The 27,225-nt window shown below is 38.5% G+C and overlaps 2 protein-coding genes across 4 annotated transcripts; both read right to left on the reverse strand.

Annotated features, from left to right (window-relative positions):
- Positions 1-271: 271 nt before the first annotated feature.
- si:ch211-241b2.5 (programmed cell death 1 ligand 1) lies at positions 272-13,132 on the reverse strand. The gene is made up of 9 exons (XM_058416105.1): positions 12,907-13,132; positions 9,616-9,673; positions 9,140-9,490; positions 7,758-8,042; positions 5,479-5,592; positions 4,504-4,578; positions 2,582-2,635; positions 2,334-2,409; positions 272-1,888 (listed from the first exon to the last, which is right to left on the reverse strand). Exons 2-9 carry the CDS (start codon positions 9,665-9,667, stop codon positions 1,864-1,866), a joined length of 1,032 nt encoding a protein of 343 aa, XP_058272088.1. The 5' UTR covers positions 9,668-9,673; positions 12,907-13,132; the 3' UTR covers positions 272-1,863.
- Positions 13,133-14,200: 1,068 nt separating this feature from the next.
- Positions 14,201-27,134, reverse strand: LOC131369607 (GTPase IMAP family member 4-like). Of its 3 annotated transcripts, none has more exons than XM_058416452.1 (5): positions 26,974-27,134; positions 23,478-23,501; positions 18,633-19,439; positions 18,027-18,054; positions 14,204-17,616 (listed from the first exon to the last, which is right to left on the reverse strand). In XM_058416452.1, exons 1-4 carry the CDS (start codon positions 26,999-27,001, stop codon positions 18,050-18,052), a joined length of 864 nt encoding a protein of 287 aa, XP_058272435.1. In that variant the 5' UTR covers positions 27,002-27,134; the 3' UTR covers positions 14,204-17,616; positions 18,027-18,049. The 3 variants fall into 3 exon arrangements, 2 of the variants coding, with proteins under 2 accessions (XP_058272435.1, XP_058272434.1); XM_058416451.1 differs by having other exon boundaries at positions 18,633-19,442; XR_009207282.1 differs by having other exon boundaries at positions 14,201-17,616; positions 18,633-23,501.
- Between the last annotated feature and the right edge of the window lie 91 nt (positions 27,135-27,225).

The raw sequence follows: 27,225 nt of genomic DNA on the forward strand, positions 1-27,225 counted from the left end.
GTACTGTACTGTGCATACTAGATAACCAAAAGTATGTGCACCCCCCACACCCAGCTCAGTGAAAGTATTCTCAAACCTGGAAGCAACATGAACGCAAGAACTGGAGCTTCATGATAAGTGTTTGATGTCCAAGCAGCTACACAAGCCTAAGAATACACACTACACAATGCCAAAAGTGTTGACATTAAACTCTAAAGCAGTGGAGCGTCTGGAAATCTGGGTTTTGAAGGTCAGTATCCATGATATGGAGAAACACAGATCTAGCAACGACTTATAGCAAACATACGCTTTATTCCAAACACAAGACTGTACAAATAGTGCAGTACAAAAGTGTTGGTCCACATCAGACTTCTATGGTGACAGTCAGTACATGTGGACCAATGCAGTGTTTTCCTCACTTGGCTAAGAGAAGTAAGTGGTTTGAGTCATTTAATCCCGGCTGAACTTGTGCAATGATACACGAGAAACAGAAATGAAATAAAAAGTAAAAAAGGCTCAGTACAGACGTGTCTGAGTGTCTGTCTATATCTATATCTATATCTATATCTATATCTATATCTATATCTATAGCTATATCTATACATTTAATCTATTATACAGAATGATACAGAAATACTGCTCTGGTGCACATGACACTATTTTAAACACTATTTTATTTTATTGCATTTGTTTTGTGTGCAATATAAAGTACAGAAATATATAAACCATTGTATAAAATATTATTTTTTGTGAGTGTTTATGCACAGTTGATACATAAAAATCACATCATCGTGATATTGGAATGTTAAAATTGTTAAAAGAAAGTTAAAAAAAAATGAGTCTGACTTTTGGTTAAAGAAAAAAATGGCATTAAAAGTTTGCCATTGAAACATGTTTTTCGGAAAAAGAAAAATGTATATTACAAAAATATTGTACAAAATATTACAAAAAATGGTCATAATGGTTGAAAAAAGATTAGACTAAAAAAATAAATAGACTTTTTATTATCAGCTACCAGTTTGCTGGGGTGGTACTGAAGGTACTGTCCTGCCGACCTGAGGTAACCCTACAGTATGTTCATTTTGTATAGACGTGTGCAACCTGGAGGAAGAATCCCAACGTCATCGTCAAACTGAGAAATGTTCACTTTTATGCAGGTTTGTTATGATGTCACAAAGCTACAAGTCCAACGATCGACGTCCGATGACACTCGTGATCCAGCATTTCTTTGGTTTCTACTTGCTATCAGTTCTCATTTATTATCTGGATAATGGAAGATGTAGCGGAGATTGTCATCGATATCCAGTGTGTATGTGTGTGTAGCTAGTACAGTTTGTTTGCTTTGCTAACTTGATTAGCTAGTGGCGCTAAGTACAAAGTTTAGCACATGAACACTAACCAGTACAGAAGAAACAATGCAGCTTCTGAAATGAAATGAAAAAACTTTAACTTAACAAAGACTTCAGTTCCTTGAATCCATTGAGTCACTGCTTGGAGAAACAGTGTGTAAAGTCTGATTAACTTCCTGTCCCAGAATGGCGTGCTTTCCAGGATCTTCTGTGATCAACATCCTGCACCCTATACGTCCATCGCTCTCTCAGGGAGTGACCCGTTCTCTGGCTCTTTCTATTCTTTATATCCGTCCAGGACGACGAGACTGTCCTTGATCTCCAGAAGAATGTCTTTGAGATTGTTTGTTGCACCGTTTCGACATAATCCAATTCATCTTCGTTACAGTCTATGAAAATCACAAGCTGGAGCATCTCAGATGTTTAAAAGATCTTAAATAAAGTCAGCCATGAAGAAGCCAAGTTCTGGGATTTGCCGGTTCCTAATTTCCCGTCTAGAAGCAAGAAGGTTTACCCTCTGGCCTGGAAGAACGTCCTAGATGTCGTTATGCTGGTTTCCTCTGTAAGATTTACAATAGCAGGAGTTAATTATCTAGGTAATTAATCCTGATTTATTTCAAACACACAGCAGTATCACAACTATACTGTTAAAAGTGATGTGAACAAGTTTTTATCCCCCCTTTAGAGTTGGTCAAGAATCTATTGGTCAGGAATCTGTACAAATAAGCCATTACATTGAAGTGAGGGAAAAAATCAATCAATCAATCAATCAATCAAGGGTGCAATATTATATGCAAATAAAAACACATAAGCTGTGATAGCAAAAGTATTCATCTCCATAGTGTAACGGAGGCCAGCGGTAGGTGCATGACGAGCTGCATGTTCTTTTGCTTGTTCAAAGGACATAGTTTGATACGCTAACTTTACCGCATTAAACATACATTCTTTCACACACACACCCACACACACAAACATGTTTTAATCTAGAGAAGAAAAATGCCATACTCAGAGAGAAGTGTAGGTGGGAGTGTGAAACTTTGCTTCTGCACATCCTGCAGATTTTCTGTTTTTCCATTCCACGCTGGAAATAAAAAAAAAAAAGAAATCAGTCGTATTCAGATTGGGGGAGAGAAGCAAAGAAAGATGCCAAATGTTTCAAAATGATTTGTGCCGAGAAAGAACATGAGCTGGCATTCAAAGAGGTGAAGTAAATGTGTGTGATATCTCTAAAGGAGGAGTTTGAAAATACTTACATTCTGAGGTAAACGTAAGGGTATCGACTCTGGAATCCGAATTTGGAAGTAAATCTGAAGGACAGAGAGGAAAAAAACAGTTAATAATAGAATAGTTAGTAAAGTTCTGATCAGTTTTATACCACAGCGCTGTCACATTTTCTAAATCTGATTGGTCGGGTTCAGATTCTCAAAGTTTATACACCGATCAGCCATAACATTATGACCACTGAGAGGTGAAGTGAATAAGACTGATGATCTCCTCATCATGGCACCTGTTAGTGGGTGGGATATATTAGGCAGCAAGTCAACATTTTGTCCTCAAAGTTGATGTTAGAAGCAGGAAAAATGGACAAGCGTAAGGATTTGAGCGAGTTTGACGAAGGGCCAAATTGTGATGGCTAGACCACTGGATCAGAGCATCTCCAAAACTGCAGCTCTTGTGGGGTGTTCCCGGTCTGCAGTGGTCAGTATCTATCAAAAGTGGTCCAAGGAAGGAACAGTGGTGAACCGGTGACAGGGTCACGGGCGGCCGAGGCTCATTGGGGAGCGAAGGCTGGCCCGTGTGATCCGATCCAACAGACGAGCTACTGTTGCTCAAACTGCTGAAGAAGTTAATGCTGGTTCTGATAGAAAGGGGTCAGAATACACAGTGCAGGACGGGTTTTCACAGCAAAAGGGGGACCAACACCAATGTTAGGCAGGTGGTCATAATGTTACACCTGATCAGTGTATATTTCAGTATTAACGCTAACAATTGAGCGTTTCTATGGTAACAGCTCACTCGTAGCACAGGCCTTGTACGGATTAGAATGGATTTGAAATCCGAGTCTGCATCTGATTTGTCTCATAATTACTTACAGAAGCAGCAAGAAAGCAGGATTATATTACAAAATTATTATTAAAAGACTATGGCATTGGTCATCCAATAAAAAAATCAATGACCATGCAAAGAAGGCATTAGTCAGAGACGCAACCAAGAGGTCAAATATGAGTTTTAACATGATGCCACCACCACCACCACCACCACCACCGTGCTTCGAGGGCTGATATGGTGACATTTTCATTGAGGAGAAGTTAAATTAACAATTATAGAAGTTACTGTTTTCTAAAGAGTTCTCAAAGTGTGGTCTGGGAATCCTGAGGGGTTTGTGACAGACACATACGTCATTTCTCTCTCCTTTTTTCTCTTTCTGAGGCTTATTAAAAGTAGAGATCATTATTAAGCACCGATTATAGATTTAGAGACAGAAATACGAACTATTCACTGTTCACTTGAATTGAATGGGATTTTGATCTTATTTATTTTAATTAATTTTATTTATTTAGTTCTCACTAATGTCTTTCGTTTGATTGTGGAAGCTTTTAAATCTAAAAAAAAATGAAATTACTCACATACAATTAAATAACCTAGTAAAAGTGCTCATGATATAATTAACATCTCTGTTATATTTTCAAAATGTTTATCTAACAGTAAATAATCACTTATCATTATGTAAACATTATGTATAATAACTGACATATTCCTTAAAATTCTTAAAAATTCATTGAATAACAAATATCTGAACTACAAAACAAACTGCACCTCTGTTTAAAAGTACAGATTTTAAGGCAATCCCATAATAATAGAGCAGAATTAATTAAATAAATAAATACATTTTATTATTAAAATAAATAAATAAATAAATTTTAATAAATAAAATAAATCATAATAATTATTAAAAAGAGTATGTGGGTTAACTTAGCAATATATTTAAAATCTTTTCAGGGTGAAGTCGATATTAAAACTGGTAGCTCAGCAGTTTTTAATGTCGACAGCTGAACTATTTTGAGTGGGTGTGGGTGGGTTCGAGTCATACATGTTGTGATCTTTGAGGTTTTGGTGGGAATCACTCATGCGTTCTCTGTGGTGAAGTTACATCAACCTGTTGAGCTATACTTACGGTCAGTTGAGGTCACTCTCAGGTTTTGTTCAGGTGATTCACATTTAATCGAGGAGATATCCAGATGTGTTTGCGCTGTGGAAAGAAGATTTTCAGTGTGAGACATGTCGATATTTCAGAAACATGACGTTTTTCCCTGGTAGAAAGAAACGAAGAGTCAGCAACACACAAGTGCTTGTTGACCATATAGTACACAGTTATAGAGCCAAATTATTGCATAATCGATGAGGATGAGGTTCTTTTTTCCGCTTGGTTCCTCTCAAGGTTTCTTCCTCATATCACCTCGGGGAATTTTTCCTCACTACCATCACCTCTGACTTGTATACATTTAAAATATATATATCACTGTAAAGCTGCTAGGTTTTAATGTCCATCGCTATACACATAAACTGAAATTAATTGAATGCATGATCTTAGGAACCAGGAGGAACCCAGAGAACCCGGACAAGGCCTCTGAGATGCTATCTAACTCTTGGTATGAATCATTTCTTTCTAAATTATCTAAAGCTTTCATCACGACATCAGAAAACCTAAGCCTAGCTCCCATCTCACGGGAATCCCCAGTGACCTCTGGAATCGCGGTCATGCAGGTAACCACTTTCTCTTATCATGACCTGTGGTCACATGATGCCAGGATTAAAAGAAAATTGCCATGTCCTAATGACAATGCAGAAAATGCTATAGAAAGAACCTTAAATCACAGTTTCCTAATTGAAATCTTGCTAAGAGGAACTAAAAATAAAGTGGTACACCAAAAGGGGAAAACTGCTATGAATTCGACACAAAAAACCCAAATGCTATTTAAAAAGCCTAATGGGAAACAAGATTAAAGAATACGCTAAACCTAGAGAAGGGGTGACGTGGGTAGGGATCAGAGCCACGCATTAATGCAGGTTTTGTGAATAGGTGATAAAGAACAATAGTCGATTAAATGGGAAAGGGGAAAAGGAAGGAAACAAAATGTCAGAGACTAACCTTTCTTTCTCCTGTGCAGAAACAGCAAGAGAAAGACTAAACCCAGGCACAGCACCACTATCACCGAAATCGCTGCGTATCCTTTGGTCCATTTATTCGTCTCTCCAAGTTCATCTGCAAAAAAAAAAAAAAAAAACCACTTAAATACAACGATCATTCATCTAGGATGTCTAGCTAACATCTTACGAATATCGTCCGTACCAGTTTTAATATCGACTTCACCTTGAAAAGATTTTTTAGCCAGAGCTCACTATTCTCTTTGCTTGCTTCTTTGCTTTATTTTCACAAATCAACAGGAAAAGGAAACCGACTTGTTAATGAACTGAGCTTGATGCTGTAACTATACGTATGCTACTAACCCCTGCTTTTTGCTAATCGGATTAAGCAGACAAAGCAGAGTAAAAAGCCGTCATACAGCATAGCTCTCAAGTTAAGATGATAAATTAAAGCCACTAACCAGACTTGAACGTACTTTTTCAGAATGTTAGCCAGTCATTTGCTGCCTTCTTACCGGAGGCAGAAACATTTTCTGCTACCTCAGACTTCTTCAGAAAAAGATAATTACCAGGTCATGATAATTTTTCTGCAGGAATTTATATCAGTTCTTGATAAACGTATTTCGTCAATCAACACTTAAGGTGAAGTCCCACTGTGAAAAAAACATCCCACTCAACAAACTTCAAAACCATTGTGGTTTAGCGTGTAGGCATATATATATATATATATGTATCTGAACATCCATAGGGCTTGAAAACACAGATTAGTCATGAATGAATTTCATGAAACGATCTGTATCGCTGGAAAACCCTTCTCATTCTATGATTTCAGTTAGATATCACATCCATTACCAAAAAAAAAAACTCTAAGAGTGAAGAGGAACCCATTAAATTAAAGATATAAAAAGTGGACGAAGAATAAAGGAACCCAAATACTGTAGGTTATTGAGAGTTCATGCTTTTGGCTTTCAACTCAAATCAATCAAAAGAGCTCAACTCAAACCACTCAACAGCATTCAACTCAAACCACTCAAGAGCACTCAAATAAAACAACTCAACAGAACTCAAATCAAGCCAGTCATCAGCACTACTTTTACATTCTCAAACCTTTTCAAACACCACTCAAAAGACCTCAGCGCTCAGCTCAAACCAATTAATAGAACTTTTTACATTCTCAAACCTTTTCAAACCCCACCACTCAAAAGAGCTCAACTCAAATCACTCATAATCACTCGAAACAAAACACCGTAACAGCATTCAACTCAAACCTCGCAAATGAAATTAGCTCGAACCAATCAGCACTAAAATAAAATACCTCAATAGCATTCAACTCAAACCAATCGATAGCACTATCAAACCTATTCAAACAATACCACTCAAAAGATCTCAACTCAAACCAATCAGCCCTCAGAACAAACACCTCAACAGCATTCAACTCAACCCACTCAAACCTCGAATGGCTCAACGGTACTAAAACTCAAACCAAAGAAATCATATACACTTCAACCTCACAACGTTTAACTCAAATGGCTCATGTGAAGTCAACTCAAACCACTCAACAGGACTCACATCAAACCAAACCACTTCAACTCAGACCACTTCAAAAACTCAACAGCAATAAACTCAAACAACTCCAAAGAACTTCACACAAATGGCTTAACAGTACTAAACCTAAACCCAAACAATCAAATACACTTCAGCTTCACGATGTTCAGCTCAAATGGATCACCAGCACTCAACTCAAACTGCTCAGCTGATCCCGACTCAAATCATTCAAGAGCCTTCAAATCAAATCGCCCAAGAGAACCAACATATACCATTCAGTCAGCAGAAATCAACTCGAACCGTCCATTAAAACCATAAACTCAAACCGTTCAGCAGCACTCTATACACTTAAACACAACTCGAACAAACCAAAAGGCCTCAACTCCATTTAGTAGCTCGACTCAGATCACTCGACAGCATTAAACTTAAAAGTAAACCAAACTTAAGAAACCAGAGTCGATTAAAAAACCAAACAATATAAAACTCAATTCAAACCACACAATAATCAGACCAATACAATCAAATTTTGCTAATTTTGCTTTACTCTGAGTTCATCTAGACGTTTTTTGATTTGTTTATCTGAACTTTAACCCTGCCCAGACGCAAACACTGGTACTGTCAATCAATAGGATATAAAAACTCTTCTTTGTGCACTGTTGCTTGTTGTATACTACAGCTGCATGGCATCAAACTAGCTCCCTAATTAGCCCCACATTACAAACCATCCTGCAGACCCACCTGGGATAACGAACGTAGCTGTCTGGCTCGTTTTGCCGTCGTCGCTCACGTAGGAACAGGTGTAATTTTCGGCGTTCTTGGTGACCTTTAATCGGCTGGTGACGATGAAGATGCCGTCACTGTTTTGCGTGTGGCTGTTTTCCGAGCGGTTGGTCAGATGTGCCTCGTTGAACTTGCTGTCGGTCCAAGTCACATGGGCCAACGGGAAGCCTTGTGACTCGCAGGAAAGCTCCACTTCCTTTTCACTTAGCACCCTGATGGTCTTCTTAATCGGTTTATATGACGCTGGAGAACGCAAAGTATTATAATATGATGAAATTGCACTGTACTATTCAAATTTGCTCAATAAAACCCATAAATTCTTAATTGCATCCCAAAAATTTCTCTAAGCTCTGAAACCTGTCGGGTTTTCGTTCTGATTTAAACTGATCTCTAAATGTGTTCTCATTTGTGTAGCATTTCGTGTGTGTGTGTTTAGCCTCTTAAGAGTAATGGTGTGTTGGTCAAATCAACCCATTAAAGACCGTTTCTGAAGGATGATCTTCATTTCTTCAAAGTAAACCCTGGTGTGGTATGAAGTGCAATATACTGTGATGTATTCTGGGATACAGAGATACAATATCACACTACATCTCTAGCCCAAGTTCCAATCCGTTTGCAAACCCTGTTTACATGCTTGATTTAAATAAAAAAAAAAGAATGCCCTGTTGATATTTTCCATTACTTTTTTGACCAGGTTCCAGTTCCCACCACTCTAGCACATCCCTCTGTAAATGATCAAACTGCCACTTTGTCTTGCACTAGGTCGTACACCATGCGCTTTATGTAGTTGTAAGACAACTTCAGTCTTTATCTCTGTGTTGTTTAATGGGTCCTGGAGAAACATGGTTGAAACTGGACTGTACTTGACTTCACTTGAAATCAATTGAGCCAACTGAGACAACATGAACCGTTGACCCGTAGAACTGCATAATTGGCATGAATATGTTCCGCTATCCTTAAAAACAAAAGCTCTAAAAGCAGGGTTTGGAATGTCAAAGACCCGGGGTTAAGTGCCGTGTGAAAAGCCCTTGAAATACTCTGTTCCCTTTTAAATCTGGTTCCTCTCCAATTTTCTTCCTCAAATCTTCTCAGGGAGTTTTTCCTTCGCCGCTGTTTGCCTCTGGCTTCTTCATTAGGGATCTAATCTACGTTAATCTACATCCGGATTTCTGTGGAGCTTTTTTATGATTTATGAGCTTTATGCAAACTACTTAATAGGTCAAACAAATCCCCGTCACTGTCCAAAATATTTTAGTCAAATAAACAGGAAACTCAGAACATTATCCCTTGAGTAAGGTGGATACTCATTTTAGTTTAATTTTTAAAGTAAACTGACTGACCTCGGACGTTGAGTTGGGTCTGCTTGTAGTCAGCCTCGTCCTGGATCACGATGCACCGATAGGTTCCCGAGTCGCTCAGACGAAGATGGGAGAGCTCGATTACGGCCCGAAAGTTCTCCAGTTCCTCCCTCAGGAGGCGCACCCGTGACTGAAAGTGCGGGTTGGTGAAGTTGCGTTTCTCATGGCCCATATCTAGGTGATAGACTTCCAGAGTCGGTGAAGGGCTGATACGCTTCCAAATGACGGATAAGCGTGAGACGCTGGGAATGCGTGAAAACCGACATCCCATCATGACCTTATCGTGGACTTCTCCATCGTAGGAAGCTTGCTCCGACTCCACGACGAAGAGGGCTACCGGAGAAAAGAGGAGAACATCAATCAACAAATAAAAAACTCCTGTAAGAATATGGAAAATGGAAGAAAAAGAGAAAGATTGTATTATTAACAATTAAAAAATTTAATTATGAGAACTGTACCCTGGAGACATGGCCACATGGCAAGCAGCAGTGTGAATATTTCACCCCTCATTGCTACCTGTATTGAAAAAAAAAACAAAAACAAAATATATACAACAATCAGACATCATGGAGTAACCTGGGAAAGTCACAAATATCTGTTGGATTTTTATTTATTAGTCATCAAAAAGGCAGGTTTGTTGATGGGGGGTGTCTGCTGACAGTCAGTGAATAAGCACGAGAGAGAAGATTTCACTTCCCCTTTTTAATTCCCACTGAAGCTGTTTAGCCTTTCTGCTGCATCATTGCTGATTATACCATAATTACAAGGCAAAAAGTCCAGGACAGAGAGAAATCTGGACACTGATTAGAGCTGGACTGCACCGGTCTAGATAATTTTGCCATATCATGAAATAAAATACGCCATAAACTCATGAAAGGATAAGAACAATCCCTTTATCACGTCCTATAAAGAGATCAGTCATTATTTTATGGTATAATTTGAAAGATTAATTCAAATGTATTTATATATTATACTATTTCAGATTAGATTAGGTCCATCTTTATCGTCCTTGTGCAAATAAATGCACCAAGCCAATGAGCAATTACCGAAATTTCTGAACTCAAACACAGTGTATTTGGATCAACTCATGAAATTCGCACATAGCTAGCAAGGACTTGGACGTCGTTAAAAATAGACAATAACGTTTGTTCGACTGTCTGCTTGAGCAACCTGATTTTTACAGAAGGAAAGCCAAGAAAAACGTTGCAGCATCCATTTTGGCGAAATATAGTTATGATTTATTGAGTTAAATGCATCAATATGACAAGTTGTTTTGACCCATAAACCTGTCAAAGAAAACAAACACCAGTTAAGCTCGAGTCAATCATCACGTTTTGCTGAATTGGGACTCTTGCTGCAAAAACCCCAACAGCCAAAGACAGAATATTAGCAAAAACGTACTGATTGTTTACTTTGTATCTGTCATGTCAAAGACTACACGTTTAGTCACTGACACATAAATCATCGATACAGAACTCCGACTGCAGAGCCGCTGCAGAGTTCCCACCATCTGACCGGTCAGATTCAAGAATTCAGTAGCTAGTTACTCCTAATCAGGGAAAAAACAGAGCTCTGTGCTGACGTTTTCTCAGGTTTACTCACTCATCCTGAGCAGAACTTCTCTAATTCTCTTGGGGACAAAGGCATGATAACCCAAATGCATGTGACACAGCTTTTGCACAGTTCATTGAACAGAAGCAAAATGATGCAAAAAAGAAAATCAGATGACTCCGGATCATCGACAACAAACTTCCGATCCAATGAAATGAAAACAACAAGGCTTCGTGTTCAGTTTGTGAAGTTTAGTGTTGTGTATATGGTCCATTTTTTCCCCCCCAACAGCCTATTTTTTCCTTGAAAAACGGTCCTGTTACACTTGTGGACATGTCTGTGCTGTGTTTGGTCTTGGGATTACTCACAGCTGCCTGTTAACATCAAGTCAAACTTCTTTGGAAAACCATGACATGGCAGCTCTACAAAACATGCCAATAGATATGAGCAAAACGTCACATGAATCATACAGCTCAGCAGTTTCATCTAGTCCTTACATGGCATTCAATTACATATTCGAATCTGATTGGCTTGCATATTTTATGACACCGTAAGACCTGCTTTGGCTTTGATACTAACTCAGATTTTCCTACGAGATATTTAAAACATAGTCTGTGTCTAGATCCTGAGCTCAAGTGTTGAATGCGTGTGTGTTTTTTTCCTTTAGGTTCTTCAGTGTTCCTCACACTGCCCAAAATCATGTAGGTAGACAGATCTAAACTGTACCTAGGTGTGAAGGTGTCCTATCACAGCTTTAGGACCCATGGTTGGATCCTGATCTTGGGTTAGTGTTTCATGCATGTGTTATTTTTCTCTTGAGGTTCTTCAGTGTTCCTCACACTACCCAGAAACATGGAGGTAGACAGATCTAAACTGCACTGTGAACCTGTCCTATCTATCCCAATTTGCACTCAGTGTTCCCAGGATCCCTAGGATCCGCCATAACCATAAACATGAATAAACAAGTGGAACAAACCCCTATTTAATATTCTACAGTATAATATAAATCATGTGTTGGCACAGACTCTGTTTCTGTTAAGAAAATCTACACCCCCTTAGCAATGTTCCTCATGGAATGGGCTCAACATGGATTCAGACATATTTTAACAAGAATGTGGGTTTTTTTACTGCCAAGGGGAAAAAATCTGGAAAATGAAACAGATGATTTCATTCACAAGAGCGCTCTGTGCTTCGTTAAGGATGAGAACAATACCTTGAATGAGGCTGTGAACAATAACGACTATTCACAGAAAAGATTTAACAATGAAATAAATCGAATTTCAGAAAGGATGTTATCTAGGACCTTGAAAGGGGTTCGGTTTGTCCTTCTTGGAATTAACCCTTAAAGCGCCAAACAGAAAGCTACTGTCCTGGTAGGAAACCTTTATAGAAAGTAGAAACTTCTCAACTTCTCGTGAAGAATAACAACTTTACAGGCTCTTATATGTTATGATGGATGAACTCTTTCCTGTCTAAACTTCCGAACAGATTCTTTAAAGAGTCTCAGCTTCACGTTTCCATTTCCTAAAAATCTTCTCCAGCATCTATGGAGTTAAACTTATTTTTTCTCTACAAGGTACTAAAAATCAAACAAAACAAAAACACTCAGTCTATTTAAGGCAATGTCACTCTTTTAGAACAAAACAAAAAACAACAGCGATATTTTTGTCTCGATGATGTTACACTTGCCTACAAGAGGAATCTGTTTAGGTCCCAGGAGATCATTTGTACCTATAAAGTACTTCTAAAGAGGCACACTATCATTACATGGCTGTTAATCGTCTACTAAATATCACCTGTGTATAAACACAATGACATGCAGGACAATTCTGCAGAAACATTGATAAAGCTTCTAGGGAAGCCTGACACCCGCACACACACACACACACACTTACACACGCTCGGGCGCGTGCGCTTGCTTCCAACTAAACACGATAGGATGAACCCAAACAACAGGAAAGTCAAATCAGCTTGGAAAACATAGCAGAAATAAATAATAAAAGCAGATCAAATGAGTGCATCTAGATTAAGTAAAAAAAAAAGAAAAAAAAAGTAGATATTTATGCACGATAGGAAAAAAAAATACAAATATTGCAAACCATAGCAAAATATCTGCATTGGTGCATTCATTCTAAATAATGTTAGTAATCCTTTAAGGGAAGACAATGAAAAGAGGACTAAATACACAGAAATCGTACCGTTTAATCGCTGGTTATCATGAATCCTCGTCTGTCAGTGTGATTATGAGGTTTGCAGAGCTGCTTTTCTGAGGCATAGCGTCGGCAGGAACGCAGAGACAAAAAATGAACAGCAAAGGGGAAACCGCTCTAGAGTTTACAGTCAAACTCCTCCTACAAGCGAATGGGGTGTGCAAGCGCGCGCGTACACACACACACACACACACACACACAGAAAGAAATAGAGATAGAGAGATAGAGAGGGAGAGAGAGAGACTTCTCCGTTTCCTTCCATCCATTTTATTACGTCATAATTCGGAAGAAGTCTTATATACAGCAGTAACTTCCTGTTGCCTCCAGATGTTTGTAAGTAAATATGAGAGACGTTTCTGTTCATTGAGACGTTTCTGTTCAATTAGTGACTTAATAAACATATACTTGTCCAAAAAAAAAAAGATATTTGCAATTCGTATTTTTTTATTTTTGAGCACACGTCCCAAAACAGAGTTAGTATCGTACCTAGTGGCCAAAATTAGGTACTACAAGAAGATATGTTGCCAAGAAGGGTCAAAGGGGAATGAATTTGGCTGCCCCCATGCTTCCACAGGAAGCGTTCTGTCTTTGTGTGTGTGTGTGTGTCTGAAATACTGTGTCAGTGGATCAAACATCGTTAAAGTGCTTAGTTATCAACATGACCTGATTTGTTAGCTCATCATTTTTGGTCTTTTCCCTGATTAGAAAGCATGTGATAAATTAAGTTGTCATGTCTCAGAAATGTCATGTCTGCTGCTGGAGATGGAGTTTAGACCTGAGGAGATGTTTCTGTTCTCTTAATATTTGGTGTGCAGTTCGTTTGTCCAAGTTTATTCAAATCTCATTGACTCTCAGGTGCATATTATGGGAAAATCCACTAGATATTCGTCTGTAGCATGAATCAAACGTGATTAGTCTGTAGGTTATTGTGACAGCATAAGAAAGTTATTTATCTGACACAAACACACACACAGGATGTTCTGAAGGACACCTACGCTTGACATCATGGATTCACCCAACTGGTTTTTCTAACACATTACCATCCAGGTTGGACTTTAAACAAGTACTGTACTGAGCTGTCGACCAAAAACAATCACAAGCTAGCCCACATAAAATGACAGCAGTCATCTCGATGTAAGCACTTTGGTATATTTTGAATAGGTGTTTTAGGTGTAATGAGTCACACAGCTAACATGATGAAAAAAGAAACTTCTACAGGACCTGAGTGGGGGAAAGAAAACTCAGTAGGAGTTCATTCACACATCTTTTTTATTCGGAATTGATGTGTATGTGTGTGTGTGTGTCTGCGGTCTGGATTTTCCATGGATCTTGTGTGGCCAGAACTTTCGATCTCTTCATCGGAATATGAAAAATGTCAAATCAGGTTTGTTGGATTAATGAAACCACGGCCTGTGTGTGTGGCATGGCATCTGAAGAACTGGAAATGAGAACCACAGCACAGGATGATGCCATTTCCAGTGGCGGGTACTGAGGTCGGAGGCGTAGCCGCTTGGGTGAAATATTTTAAGACAGTCCCAATTTCTAACATCAAATATATCACAGTGGCAACCCTCGCAGGATGGGAAATCAAATAACAGATCCGTTTTAATAAAGATGTAAATTCCCCCAGTGTTACTGGCATGGTATTTTGAATCATCTGCACGCTACACTATGTGTTAGGAGAGACACTTTTGTTCGACGGCTAAAAGTAAAGCCCCGTATTAAACAAAAAAGTGACACATTAATGAGATTACTTCTACAGCTAAAGTTAAGGAAGGCCCCTTTTTGACATTTTTTATCTATGTAAAAAAACACTATGGCAGATTTATGACATCATAACAATGACCTTCTTCAATAGCAAAAGTAAAATAAGCCTATTATTTTTAACAGATTTTAATACTCTATGTTGGAAGAATTGTGACATTTATTTGACATCTATAGCCTTTATCTATGAATAAAGCAAGCCACCTTAAAAAAAGATGATACGATAACAGTAATAAAGATGTTCTAAAGTAAAAGAAGCTACCTGATACCTGCTTGATGACAGTTCCTTTATGACCAATATTTATTATTTACACTCTAATGTAATGTAAAAGATGTAAAAGAAGCCGCCTCTCAATTTTTTGTAAAAATCCTCACACTCTCTGAGACATAGATGACATAATAAGTCTGTAAGTAATGAAAGCCCCTTTTTTAATTTCAATTGTAATTCTTATTAAACACTCTATAACACATAAATAACTGATATTGTCATCTTTCTATAACCAAGCTATCTATGTACCCAAGCTGCATGATAATAGCATTTCATTCTACAGCACACACGCTTTATAACAGCTTATAACAGACAGTGAGATATTTTCGAAAGCTAGATATCATCTAACTCTCGGTGGAAATCTCACAGCAGAGTACTGACACTTCTTTGTCTAGCTAAAGTGAAGCCAAGAACCTTGTTTTTTTGTGTCTTCCTACAGAAACCCATAACCACACGAGTAAATTCTGCACTGATGAATTAACACCTAGAGTTAACCCAGCAGGTGATATTGCAACACCCGGGGATTTTCCTGTGTAGGTATCTTTGTTCAAATGTTAGATACGATGAATATCCTAAGCTGAATGGTTCACACCCTTTTGTCAGTTTCACAGTCTCGAAAAAGCCAAATTTTCATCCGTCACACGTGAATTTCTGCAATTTCTGTGTTCATGCACTGTAGATCCTCTGTGGTTTTCATGTGACATGCTCAGACCAATTTTGTAAATGACTGTGAACAACCCCAGGGGCTTTTTTTTTTGACCGTAACTAGAGAGATGGTGCCAAGATAACCAGCTAATTTCAGTACTCCACAGTTACTGTCGTTAATCTGGATTTCTGTCATTCGTGTAACGGATCGGGACACACATGTGGGCTTTTCCGGTCCGGATCATTATCAGTATAAAAGTATGAATCCTCAACTTTTAATAGTTTTGAATTCATATCCTAAAGGTTGAGTCTAGTCTCATCTACAAGCGGTATGAATCTGATGGGATTTCTCACACTGACTTTTGAGGAACTGTATAGGTGAGAACTTTCTTATGGAGTATCAGTGGAAATTTTTTTCACATGAGCGTCGTTCCTTCCCTGGATTCGACGAGAGAAACTCAAAGCGATGGATGCTTTCAGTCACACTTTCACTATGTTCGATACCCACAACAAACTTTGAGCAGGGGATTCATGACGGTTAAAAAGATCTCATCACCGCTTGATGGGAAAAACGATATCTGACTGAAGTAGCGTGTGGACGCTGTTGTATTAGGTAACCAGAACCGCTGGGCAAATCTTAGTTTCATGGTAGAATCACTAACCAAGCAGTCATAGTTTTGGGAAGTCAATGACTTTCTCTTTCTAAGAAAAGAAGTGCAAGTAGGATTAATGAGAAGTATTGCAGGCTTTGAAGGGACTGTAAGACTTTACATCTTATTAAAATGATGGAAATAACCTTACAGACCATTCCATATTTCTGAGATTTAGATGGTTAAAATGTTTGGAATGGGAGAATCCGAGGTGTAAAAAGTATAACAATGACTAAATGACCCTTAGATCAATGGTCAAGCTGGTACAGTGTCCTAAATAACTGGTTGAGATTAATACCTAACTAGTCTCCAAAACCTCTGAAGCCAGAGCTACATGTGCTTTTGTCACCCTTTAGCATGAAGACAGACAGGGAACTAAAATCAGAAATAAAATATGTTATTAATTTGTGCTAGCAAAAAACATGCAAGTCAACCCTGACCTTAAAAAAAGAATTATACACTGAAAAGAAATGATCCTGATGTTTTAGAGTTGGGGTACAGAGTGTTAAATACAACACATAGGGCAAATGTGTGACCATTCCATATTTCTGAGATTTAGAGGGTTAAAATGTGTGGAATGCGTGAGTTACTTCAACATGAAGTAGCCACAATTAAACACACATTTATTACTGAATATGTGAATTACACTAATTAAGACAAAACTCAACAATTTACAGTGTGTCAATGGACTGAATCATAAAAACTGTATTAATAAAGAATGTCATTTGTTGATAGCAATACATTATTACATATAAATTTTATTACACACTAATATGAGATGCCAGTAATTTCACCCTCTTCTTTAATCTAGGAGGATTTAAAGAAAACCATAATCTCTCTTCAGTAGTATCGGAATTTCCAGCTCGGCTCTGGAGCATGAAACAGTCAGGAAATGTGATTATACAGACAAATGCATGACTTAGCAAAAAGTTGTCTAGGATGTAAATGGCACCACTTAGAGAGTGATAAACCATGAACCAGAGGTACCACAGTACTGACAACTGAAAAGAAGTTATAAGAATAACTATACTGACAGCATATCTCTTTTATATTCAACAGTGCAACTACTGTATATATGTAAAATAAATCAGTGAAAGCATGCACAGATAAATGCATCCTCAATAATTACTGATTAAATAATAAAGGCACGCTTAAGTAATAAATCATGCTACATTTCTATAAACCACTGAAACAGTTTCCAGAAAAATTAAGAAAATGTAAAACTATTGCCATGATCCTAATTGCAAATAAAATCATTTGATATCCAGATCATAGAAATGTTATAACATGTTTTTTTCACGTCAGGATGTGCCGTATTGGGCATAAATCTGTGTCCTTCTTCTGTTGTTTCTCATGGGATCATTAACAGTTCTATAAAAAAAAAGGAAGAATTGTTTAAAAAATGCTATATATAAAAAGGCCTACCTCTTTGGCCTACCTAATGAATGTAAAGGCTCTGTAAATTTCACAATTACAATAAAATGGGATGTTTTCACTTAAATGTGTTAATTAAGGTACTGTGCCTATATTAGTGCTCATGGTTTTGCTGCCCTCTGCTGTGTTCATGTAAAACTACTAGTCTAACCACACTCTGTGAAACCAAAGAATAGGAAAGTAATCAGAAATATTTATATTTTAATATAAGGGTCTTGGATACTTGGATCAACCGAATAAACTTCTAATCATCATCATCATCACCAAATGTAGGTTAATACAATCCTGTTTACTTTGTAGTTATGGTATGAAACTAATTTCTATTATGCTATTGTTCTCATACTCACCTCCTTCAGGCTTTTGTGTCCATTTATACTGATGTAAAAAAAAAAAAAAGAGTAAAACATTAATAAAACTTTAGTACTATGATATGTTCCAATATTTATGAGAGTGCAAATCGTCATCAAAATCCAGGTCAATTTTTAGTCAGCCTGCTCTGTACATTTATGTATTTGAGATTAATATAAAGATATGCATGTATCACATTCAAACAAGCTTTCAAACACGTCCATAACCCATACAGGAAACGTAAGCATGTCTGCTCACAAGATATATATATATATGTCCTGTGTGTGTGTGCTTACTCAGATGGGTGGTCTCCCACCAAAGGTGCCATGTTCTCAGCAGTTTAACACATCTAGATTAAATGTTAGAAAATGAAGTCTGAATTTCTACTCTATGATCTCATCCAAATGTCTTCAGTGTATAGCAAAAAGAAAAGAATTAGCTTTGCTGGTCCAGTACATTTGGTGGGGACTGTATACACACACACACACACACACACACACACACACGAACCCACACACACACATGCATAGGCACAAGCACAGTACAACTCTGGTTATGTATGAAAACATGCACTGGGAAAAACACAATATCGACAAAATACTTACAGTCTGGATGTACAAAGTCATTGCTCCCCCAGTCTATCAGATTGATTCCAGTAGCATGGTCAGCCTCTTGCTGTCTGTCCTGCATTCTTTTCATTTCTTCTAGTTCCTTACTTAGCTCATTTACCTTGTCACTGGACTCAGACAACAGGTCAATTCTTTCTTTTTCCCATTGTTCAAAATTAATCTTCATAAAGTGTTCATATGCTGATGGAATAAAAAACTTGCTGCTTTTTTGACTTATCATCTTCTCGACTTTCCTGAACAGTACTTGAGCACTCTCATCAGTGTTCTCTAAGAGGTGATACTGACCAAAATTTAAAACAGATGGGCTCATGTTATATTGCGAATTTCTTTCCTCAGGTCTTTTAACGAACAGCAGCATACTGAAGTTTTCAGCCTCGCTGCCAAATACTGAACGAATTGCCTGTAAAAGGTAACGCTCTGTTTGTACGTCATGTCCAGCTCGGACTACTAAAAGAAAGGCATGAGGTCCAGGGAACACCAGAGATATACAGTGCTTCATTTCGTTTTGGATTGTTTTGACTCCACTGGAAATAAACCAGCAAGTACTCAAGTGTTCCAACCAATAAGACGGAGTTTTTACCACACAGACGTGTCTTCCTTGAACACAGTTCTCCTTCTTCTCACAACTATGAGGATTTGACCGTTGGAACTGCTGGGACTGTGGAGTCCTAAGTATGAAGTGACATGCATCATTCTTTGCAGTTTCATCCCCTCCGAGCAGTATAAATCTGCACTGCTGGCTGAGGTCTGTTGAAAGTCTAACTTCAGATAAGGATGATTCACCTGCTAAAAAAAGGCACGTGTTGGAGTGTTACAATTGCACTGCAATACAATGTTCAGGATTTTGTTATTTTGCAGAACGGAGCAAATTGTTCTTCCAACTCTATGGATCTCTCAATGGGAAAATACAAATAAATCAACAAAAATATTATACACAACAACTGCAGATAATCTGCGTCAACTTCAAAAACAACAAGATTTTACTCAAGAAGACCAAAGAAATTAGGTGATCAAACTAGCTGAGGTTGACCAGACAGAAGTAACAGGTTCTCTTCAGGGGTATTCAACTAAAATTTAAAGAGGTCCAGTTAGAGAAAATTCCTTGAAGCAAAGGTCTGGAAGATCATAATGTCTAACTAGTTAGTGTGATATATATTTATGTAGCCTAGTAGTTTTATCAACATCTGCATGTAATCAATACCTGACTGTCAAATCAAATGAATTCAGTACAATTCAAAAACTTTCTGACAATATTTATTGTCATGTAACATACAACTGAACATATATGTATGACTGTAGATATGTATAATGTTCTCTCATTAACTAAATAAAAGTAGGGCTGCATTTCATAATAAGAGAAAATAAATAAAATGTGAAAATTGTGTATGTTCAAATAAAGTGCTTAACTTCAGAAGAATAAAATAAAGGGAGGAAAAGCTTGAGTTTCCCCTTTTCTGTTTTACATCTTGACTCAAAAGTCTCAACCAATTTTACAAATAATAAATCTTAGCACATCTTAACAATTGAACAGTTTTAGAGTATCACTTTCTTCCCCTCTTATATCCCACTCCCCCACCTTTTTACTCAGTGAGCTCTAGCTTGTCTTGCCAGGATTTTAAACCTGGGCTTGAATGGAGTCAGGGCAGTTCTCATACACATGTGGAGGTGCTCACTGGTGAGCCTGGAACGATATTTAGTTTTGATTATGTTCATTGTGGAGAAAGCTGCCTGGCAGTTGTATGTAGAGCCAAACATGGTCAGGATGTATAGGGCTACTTTGGCCCAGACCTGGGAAAGCTGTCTGAGGGACCATTTGGAGCCAGAAAGTGGAAGGGTCAGTTCTTACAAACTGCTCTTTCAGGGCCACATCTGCTTGGAGATCAACCAATTGCATCTGGAGAGGCCCAGCATTTACCCATTTAAAGTGCTGTGTGACTTCCTTTGAGAACCCCCTGACATCTGTGATGAGAAAAGGGTTCTGAATGAACATGGTGAGCTGCTGTCCAAAGCTGAAGCTGTCAAAACGGTTGCTGAAGTTTACTATCAGCTTATCAATAAAGTCAACGAAAGAAGACACATCTCTCTGTCCCTGAACCTGTTCCTGCACTGCTGGGAAGTGTGCACAGTCTCCCTGCGGGTCTTCCTTGAACACCTCGAGTTTCCTCTGAAAGGAGCGGACAGCTGTCATCCGTTCACAAACTGAATTGTCTTTGCCCTGTAGCCTCAAATTCAGTTCATTCAGATGTGAAGTGATATCAACCAAAAAGGCCACATTATCCATCTCTTTCTCATTTTCTAAAAAGAGAGAAAACTGTGTTGCTTTCTGACTTATTAGCCCTGTCAAAAAAGATGCTACTTCCCTCCTGATGGACCAAAAGCATGCTAATACCCTGCCTTTGCTGAGCCATCTCACACTGTTGTGCAGCAAAAGATCATCAGCATTGGCATCAACTTCTTCGAGGAATTCCCTAAGCATGCGATGCTGATAGGAAGAGGATGCCCTGAGAAAACTGATCATTTTCATCATTGTATTCATCACCTCAGCATGCTCATCTGACAGGGAGGCACAGAGCACAGATTGATGAATGATGCAGTGGTAAGCTATGAGCTCAGGATTGTCCTCTTTCAGTCTTGCTACAGCTCCTTTCTCTCTTCCTATCATAGCAGGGGCTCCATCTGTGGTTAGTGAAACTACTTGTTTTGGCTTTATTCCTCTCTTTGTTAACATCTCCTTAATGGCCAGGTAGATGTCTTCTCCTCTTGTACTGGTCTGAAGGGGAGTGACACCTAACAGGTCTTCACAGAATGCTTTCTGGTCTGTGTTGAAAAACCTGACGTACACTAACAGCTGTGCTTTGTCACACACGTCAGTGGACTCATCCACAGCTAAACCTACACATGATGCCTTATGCACAGCTTCATCTAGCTGGGTTAGCACAGCTTGAGCTAATATTTCACTTTTCTTTGTGGCAGATGATGCTGACATGGGAATTTGCTTTATTTTATCGCAAAGCTCTTCTTTTTGTTTTCCCTCAAGTATTGTTTCAGCTACTGCACTCATGCATTCTTTGACAACCCCTCCATCAGTAAATGGCTTTTTGTGTTGACCCAAAATCCAAGCAACTCTGAGGGAACACTGAAGAGCACGTTGTTGGGCAGTGAATGTGTGGCTCAGGATCCTGGTGGACTGGTCATATTGGGACTCTGAGACTACTTATTTTCTGTGATCTCACTTCAGATCTGAGTGGGTATGTTTGTTCATAACCTTTATGTTTTGTCTCATAATGGCGTTTCACATTGGCTCTTTTAATAAGTGCCACGGTTTCTGAACATATGAGACACACTGGTTTAGTGCTCCAGTGGGAAGTATGAACAGAAACGAGTCCATTCCCGGTTAAATGCTCTATTTTCGCTGTCCACTTTTCTTTTTTTTGGAGGGCGCCATTTGTTCCTTATTTTTCTCTCTCTTTCTCCGTCTCACTCGTCTGTTTCTCTCTCTTTCTCCGTCTCACTCGTCTGTTTCTCTCCCTTTCTCCGTCTCACTCGTCTGTTTCTCTCTCTTTCTCCGTCTCACTCGTCTGTTTCTCTCTCTTTCTCCGTCTCACTCGTCTGTTTCTCTCTCTTTCTCCGTCTCACTCGTCTGTTTCTCTCTCTTTCTCCGTCTCACTCGTCTGTTTCTCTCCCTTTGTTTTCTACATGTAACGCTATCTTTCTTTCTCTTTCTACCGTCTTTTCATGTGTAACTTGCCTCCAGCTCTGTTTACACTGTAGAGTCGTAATGTTTACCGCCTGGAATGCACAGACTTGATTGGCTGAGTGGTATCACGTGGCATGGCTCAACTAGCATGCAATTGGTCTGTGCGTTTCCACTACCACTACCGTAAAGTTTACAAAAGCTGCGCCGGTGGAAATAGAAGCGCCCCGTTAGGTTTTAAATCATAACCTTCTCTTTTGGCTGTAGGTCCGGGTCCGTATGGGGCGGCTTCTGGGTCCGCATCCGGACCGCGGTCCGCCTGTTAGTGACCTATGGTTTACAGTATGTGTACTTATTGTATATTTAGCTTTAAACATTAGTTGTAAAATGATATATGGGTGGATGACATCATGCAGCCATTTTCTGTCTAACAAAATGATGTAACCTGAAAAAAAGTACTTTATCCCACAAAACTCTTATTTTGTGTTATAGATTTAAGCCATATTGTAATAGTTTGTTATAGATAAGCAATTCTTTCTTTTTCACAAATCAATAGCTTTTAAATCCAGCCACTAATTTTCTTTTGGTTGACCAACTGGTTATAAAAATCTTGCTATTTGGCAGATATGAGCTGATATATCATTTGGCCATTTTTCTAGATATTGTGCAATCACGGGCAGTGCGGTGGTAGCTCAAGTGGTTAAGGTTCAAGCCTCAGCACTGCCAAGCACAGCAGTTGCCACTGTTGGGCCCTTGAGCAAGGCCCTTAACCCTTTCTGCTCCAGGGGCGCTGTATCATGGCTGACCCTGCGCTCTGACCCCAACCTCCAAGGCTGGGATATGTGAAAAAAGAATCTCACTGTGCTGTAATGTATATGTGACAAATAAAGGCTATTTTTCTATTTACACTATGACCTATGCTTGTTAACTTCTATATATTTTTAGTTTGTAAATAATTTGACATTGCAACTATATAAACTATATTGATTCCCCTCACACTTCTATACTATGGCCTATTTTATGTAGATTTGTGACATATAGTAACACTGCGTTGAAGACAAAAACAAAATGCCAGACACAGTAGCATGTGTAAAAATGATCTCATGCACTAACTAAAGTTCACTTACAGAATCTTGATTCATCCTCTTGAGCTGCAGAAAAAGTATAAAAATACAGATAAATAAAAATAGACATATATCCACTGTGAACAGAAATAGGCAATATAAAGCTTTAAACAGCGTATACCAACAGATATTTCATAATTCATAAACATTCCTCGTTTTAAAAAGGCTCCAGTGTAACAAAACTGAAGTTATATTAGATTAGATTTAAATAGTTTCATAAAATAGTTTCACAATAAGGAGTCAGTTTCACAGTGTTTCACTGTCAGGTCTCTACACCTGAATTTTTTACAAATAAAAATAACCAAGAGAAGTTTATTTTTAGTTGTCTTTGTCCTTTTGCTTGCACTGTAAGAAGTGGTTCTTTTTAAATAAATAAGAGTATGTTAAGAGAGAGCATACAGGTGCATCTCAAAAAATTAGAATGTCATGAAAAAGGTCAATATTTTTTGTCACTCAGTTCAGAAAGTGAAACCCATGTATTATATAGATTCATTACACATAGAGTGAAATATTTCAAGCCTTTATTTCTTGAAATTCTGATGATTATGGCATACAGATAAGGAAAACCCAACATTCTGTGTCTCAGAAAATTAGAATATTAGATAAGATCAATAAAAAAAGGATATTTCAAACAGAAATGTCAGGCTTCTGAAAAGTATGTTCATTTCTATACACTCAATACTTGGTTGGGCCTTTTGCATGAATTACTGCATCAATGCGGCGTGGCATGGAGGCACTCAGCCTGTGGCACTGCTCAGGTGTAATGGAAGCCCAGGTTGCTTTGATAGCGGCCTTCAGGTCATCTGCCTTGTTGGGTCTGGTGTCTCTCATCTTCCTCTTGACAATGCCCTAAGGATTCTCTATGGGGTTCAGGTCAGGCAAGTTTGCTGGCCAATCAAGCACAGTAACACCATGGTCACTGAACTAGCTTTTGGTACCTGTGGCAGTGTGGGCAGATGCCAAGTCCTGCTGGAAAATGAAATCAGCATCTCCATAAAGCTTGTCAGCAGAAGGAAGCATGAAGTGCTCTAAAATTTCCTGGAAGATGGCTGCGTTGACTGTGGACTTCAGAAAACACAGTGGACCAACACCAGCAGATGACATGGCAGCCCAAATCACTGACTGTGGACACTTCACACTGGACTTCAAGCAACATGGATTCTGTGCCTCTCTTCCTCCAGACTCTGGGACCTTGATTTCCAAATGAAATGCAAAACTTACTTTCATCTGAAAAGAGGACAGCCCAGGTAAGACGCTTCTGACGTTGTCTCTGTTTCAGGAGTGGCTTGACACGAGGAATGCGACATTTGTAGGCCATGTCTAAGATTTGTCTGTGCGTAGTGGCTCTTGATGCGCTGACTCCAGCCTCAGTCCACTTCTTGTGAAGCTCCCCCAAATTCTTGAATGGATTTTGCCTGACAATCCTCTCAAGGCTGTGGTTATCCCTTTTGCTGGTGCACCTTTTCCTACCACACTTTTTCCTTCCACTCAACTTTCTATGAATATGCTTGGATACAGCACCCTGTGAACAACCAGCTTCTTTAGCAATGACCTTTTGTGGCTTACCCTCCTTGTGGAGGGTGTCAATGACTGTCTTCTGGACAACTGTCAAGTCAGCAGACTTCCCCATGATTGTGTAGCCTAGGGTGTGACACCATGACTTTCCAACATTGAACTTTTCATAATATTCTAATTTTCTGAGACACAGAATGTTGGGTTTTCCTTATCTGTAAGCCATAATCATCACGATTTCAAGAAATAAAGGCTTGAAATATTTCACTCTATGTGTAATGAATCTATATAATATATGGGTTTCACTTTCTGAACTGAGTGACAAAAAATATTGACTCTCATTTTTTGAGCTGTACCTGTATATATTAACCTCAAATTTAACAAAAAAATAAATCAGAAATCAGCCTCATTTTTTTTTTATATCTCAAACAGCATAGTGCATCTGAACAAACTCTTCAGATTTATGAATATCAGTTCTGAAAAGAACTGCTTCTGAAAGCAGTAAAATATATAACAATGGAAAACGCTAAATATTTTATTATTAATTTGGGTTCATCACCATGTGCTGTAAAAATAAACACAATATACTTTGTTGATTTTTTTACATTATCAGAATGAAATATATTGTTACTATTTTTGCATGTATTATGAATCTCTTTTAACCTTAATCATTTAAAACACCATTTCACCAATAACCACTACTTCTTCGGATGTTTTTTCCCAAATGGTTCACGGTATAGATTCATTAATTTGTGCGACTTACTTTAATAAACGATTTACAGTTGCAAGCTGGTTTGTTTTTGGAGGGATGTCGACTTTTACATTTACACGTCCATGAACAAGACGATGCACAAAACAAACTGTGACTGGTTTCTTTATATGTCAGTCAAACCTACTTGGCCAAAAGGTTGTTGACACTGGACATCGTGCCTCACCATCATCTGTAGACAGATGGCCCAGGTTTATATTACACTGTTGAATTTTTTCAGTTGATGTGAAGCTTTGAGCGAATCAACATGTCCAGTGTGAATATTCTCAAAATCGAGGTTGGAGACTCGACCACCTTCTTATGCATTCTTTTTACTTAATTTTCACCTTTAGTCCACTTATACTAATAGTTTACAGCCGTACAGAGAACGGTCTATATGGTTCACTTGCAAAAAGGTTTTCACATGTTCCATTTTCGTATTTAGCTCCAAAACTTTGGAATAGTCTTCCAGACAGTGTTCGGGGCTCAGACACAGTCTCCCAGTTTAAATGTAGACTAAAGACTTATCTCTTCAGCCTGGCATACATCTAACACTTCCCATAACCTTGTGCTCCAGTACATCTGATTAAATACACATTCATCTAGTACTGCTAATATTATGAACAGCAGCTACGCTAATGCTGTTCCATTGTTTCCCTTCTTCTACCCATCCCGCGGCATACAGAGACTGTGCCGGCTCCAGTGGCATCCGGAGATGGACCGGCTCCAGCCGGGTTCTGCTTGTGAGGATTGGGATATTCAAGCAGCGCCATGGACAACGACCTTCTTATTGATTTACATAACACTATACACATGCTGTATCTGCATCACACAACTGTCACCCAAATGAGGATGGGTTCCCTTTTGAGTCTGGTTCCTCTCAAGGTTTCTTCCTCTTACCATCTAAGGGAGTTTTTCCTTGCCACAGTCGCCTCAGTCACCTCAGGCTTGCTCACTTGGGATAACATCTAGGACTGTCTGTCTGTTTATATGTTTGTTGTTTTCTTACGTCGTTTCTCATGTAAAGCTGCTTTGAGACAATGCAACGCTATACCAATAAAATTGAATTGAATTGAATTGAATTGCCTGCACAACAACGTTAAAATCTCACAATAAATGATGTGTATGAATGTTAATCAGTCACAGTCATTGACTTGGTTTGAGGATTTCACTTCTGTGGTGTCCTTTTATGATACACAATGTATTTAGTTGTTTATGCAATACGATTTAGTTGCTTACCTTCGGTACTATGCCATCTCCGTCGCATTGTTTCAATTAAGAGAACAAAAGACGTAAACACGAAATGTAAACTATACCGTGCCCTAAAATGTGTGGCTTAATAGCGTTAACATTTACTAAGGGCTACCGAGATTCTGGATTTCATACTTTCGCTTTCGTTTAGCTCCGTAAGAACAAGCCGGAAAACGGAATTCTTACCGCTGATTGGACGAGACAGTAGTCACAATATTGGCGTATAGCATATAGATTAGT

Source organism: Hemibagrus wyckioides, linkage group LG18 (genome assembly GCF_019097595.1).
Source record: "Hemibagrus wyckioides isolate EC202008001 linkage group LG18, SWU_Hwy_1.0, whole genome shotgun sequence".
Classification (NCBI taxonomy): Eukaryota; Metazoa; Chordata; class Actinopteri; order Siluriformes; family Bagridae; genus Hemibagrus; species Hemibagrus wyckioides.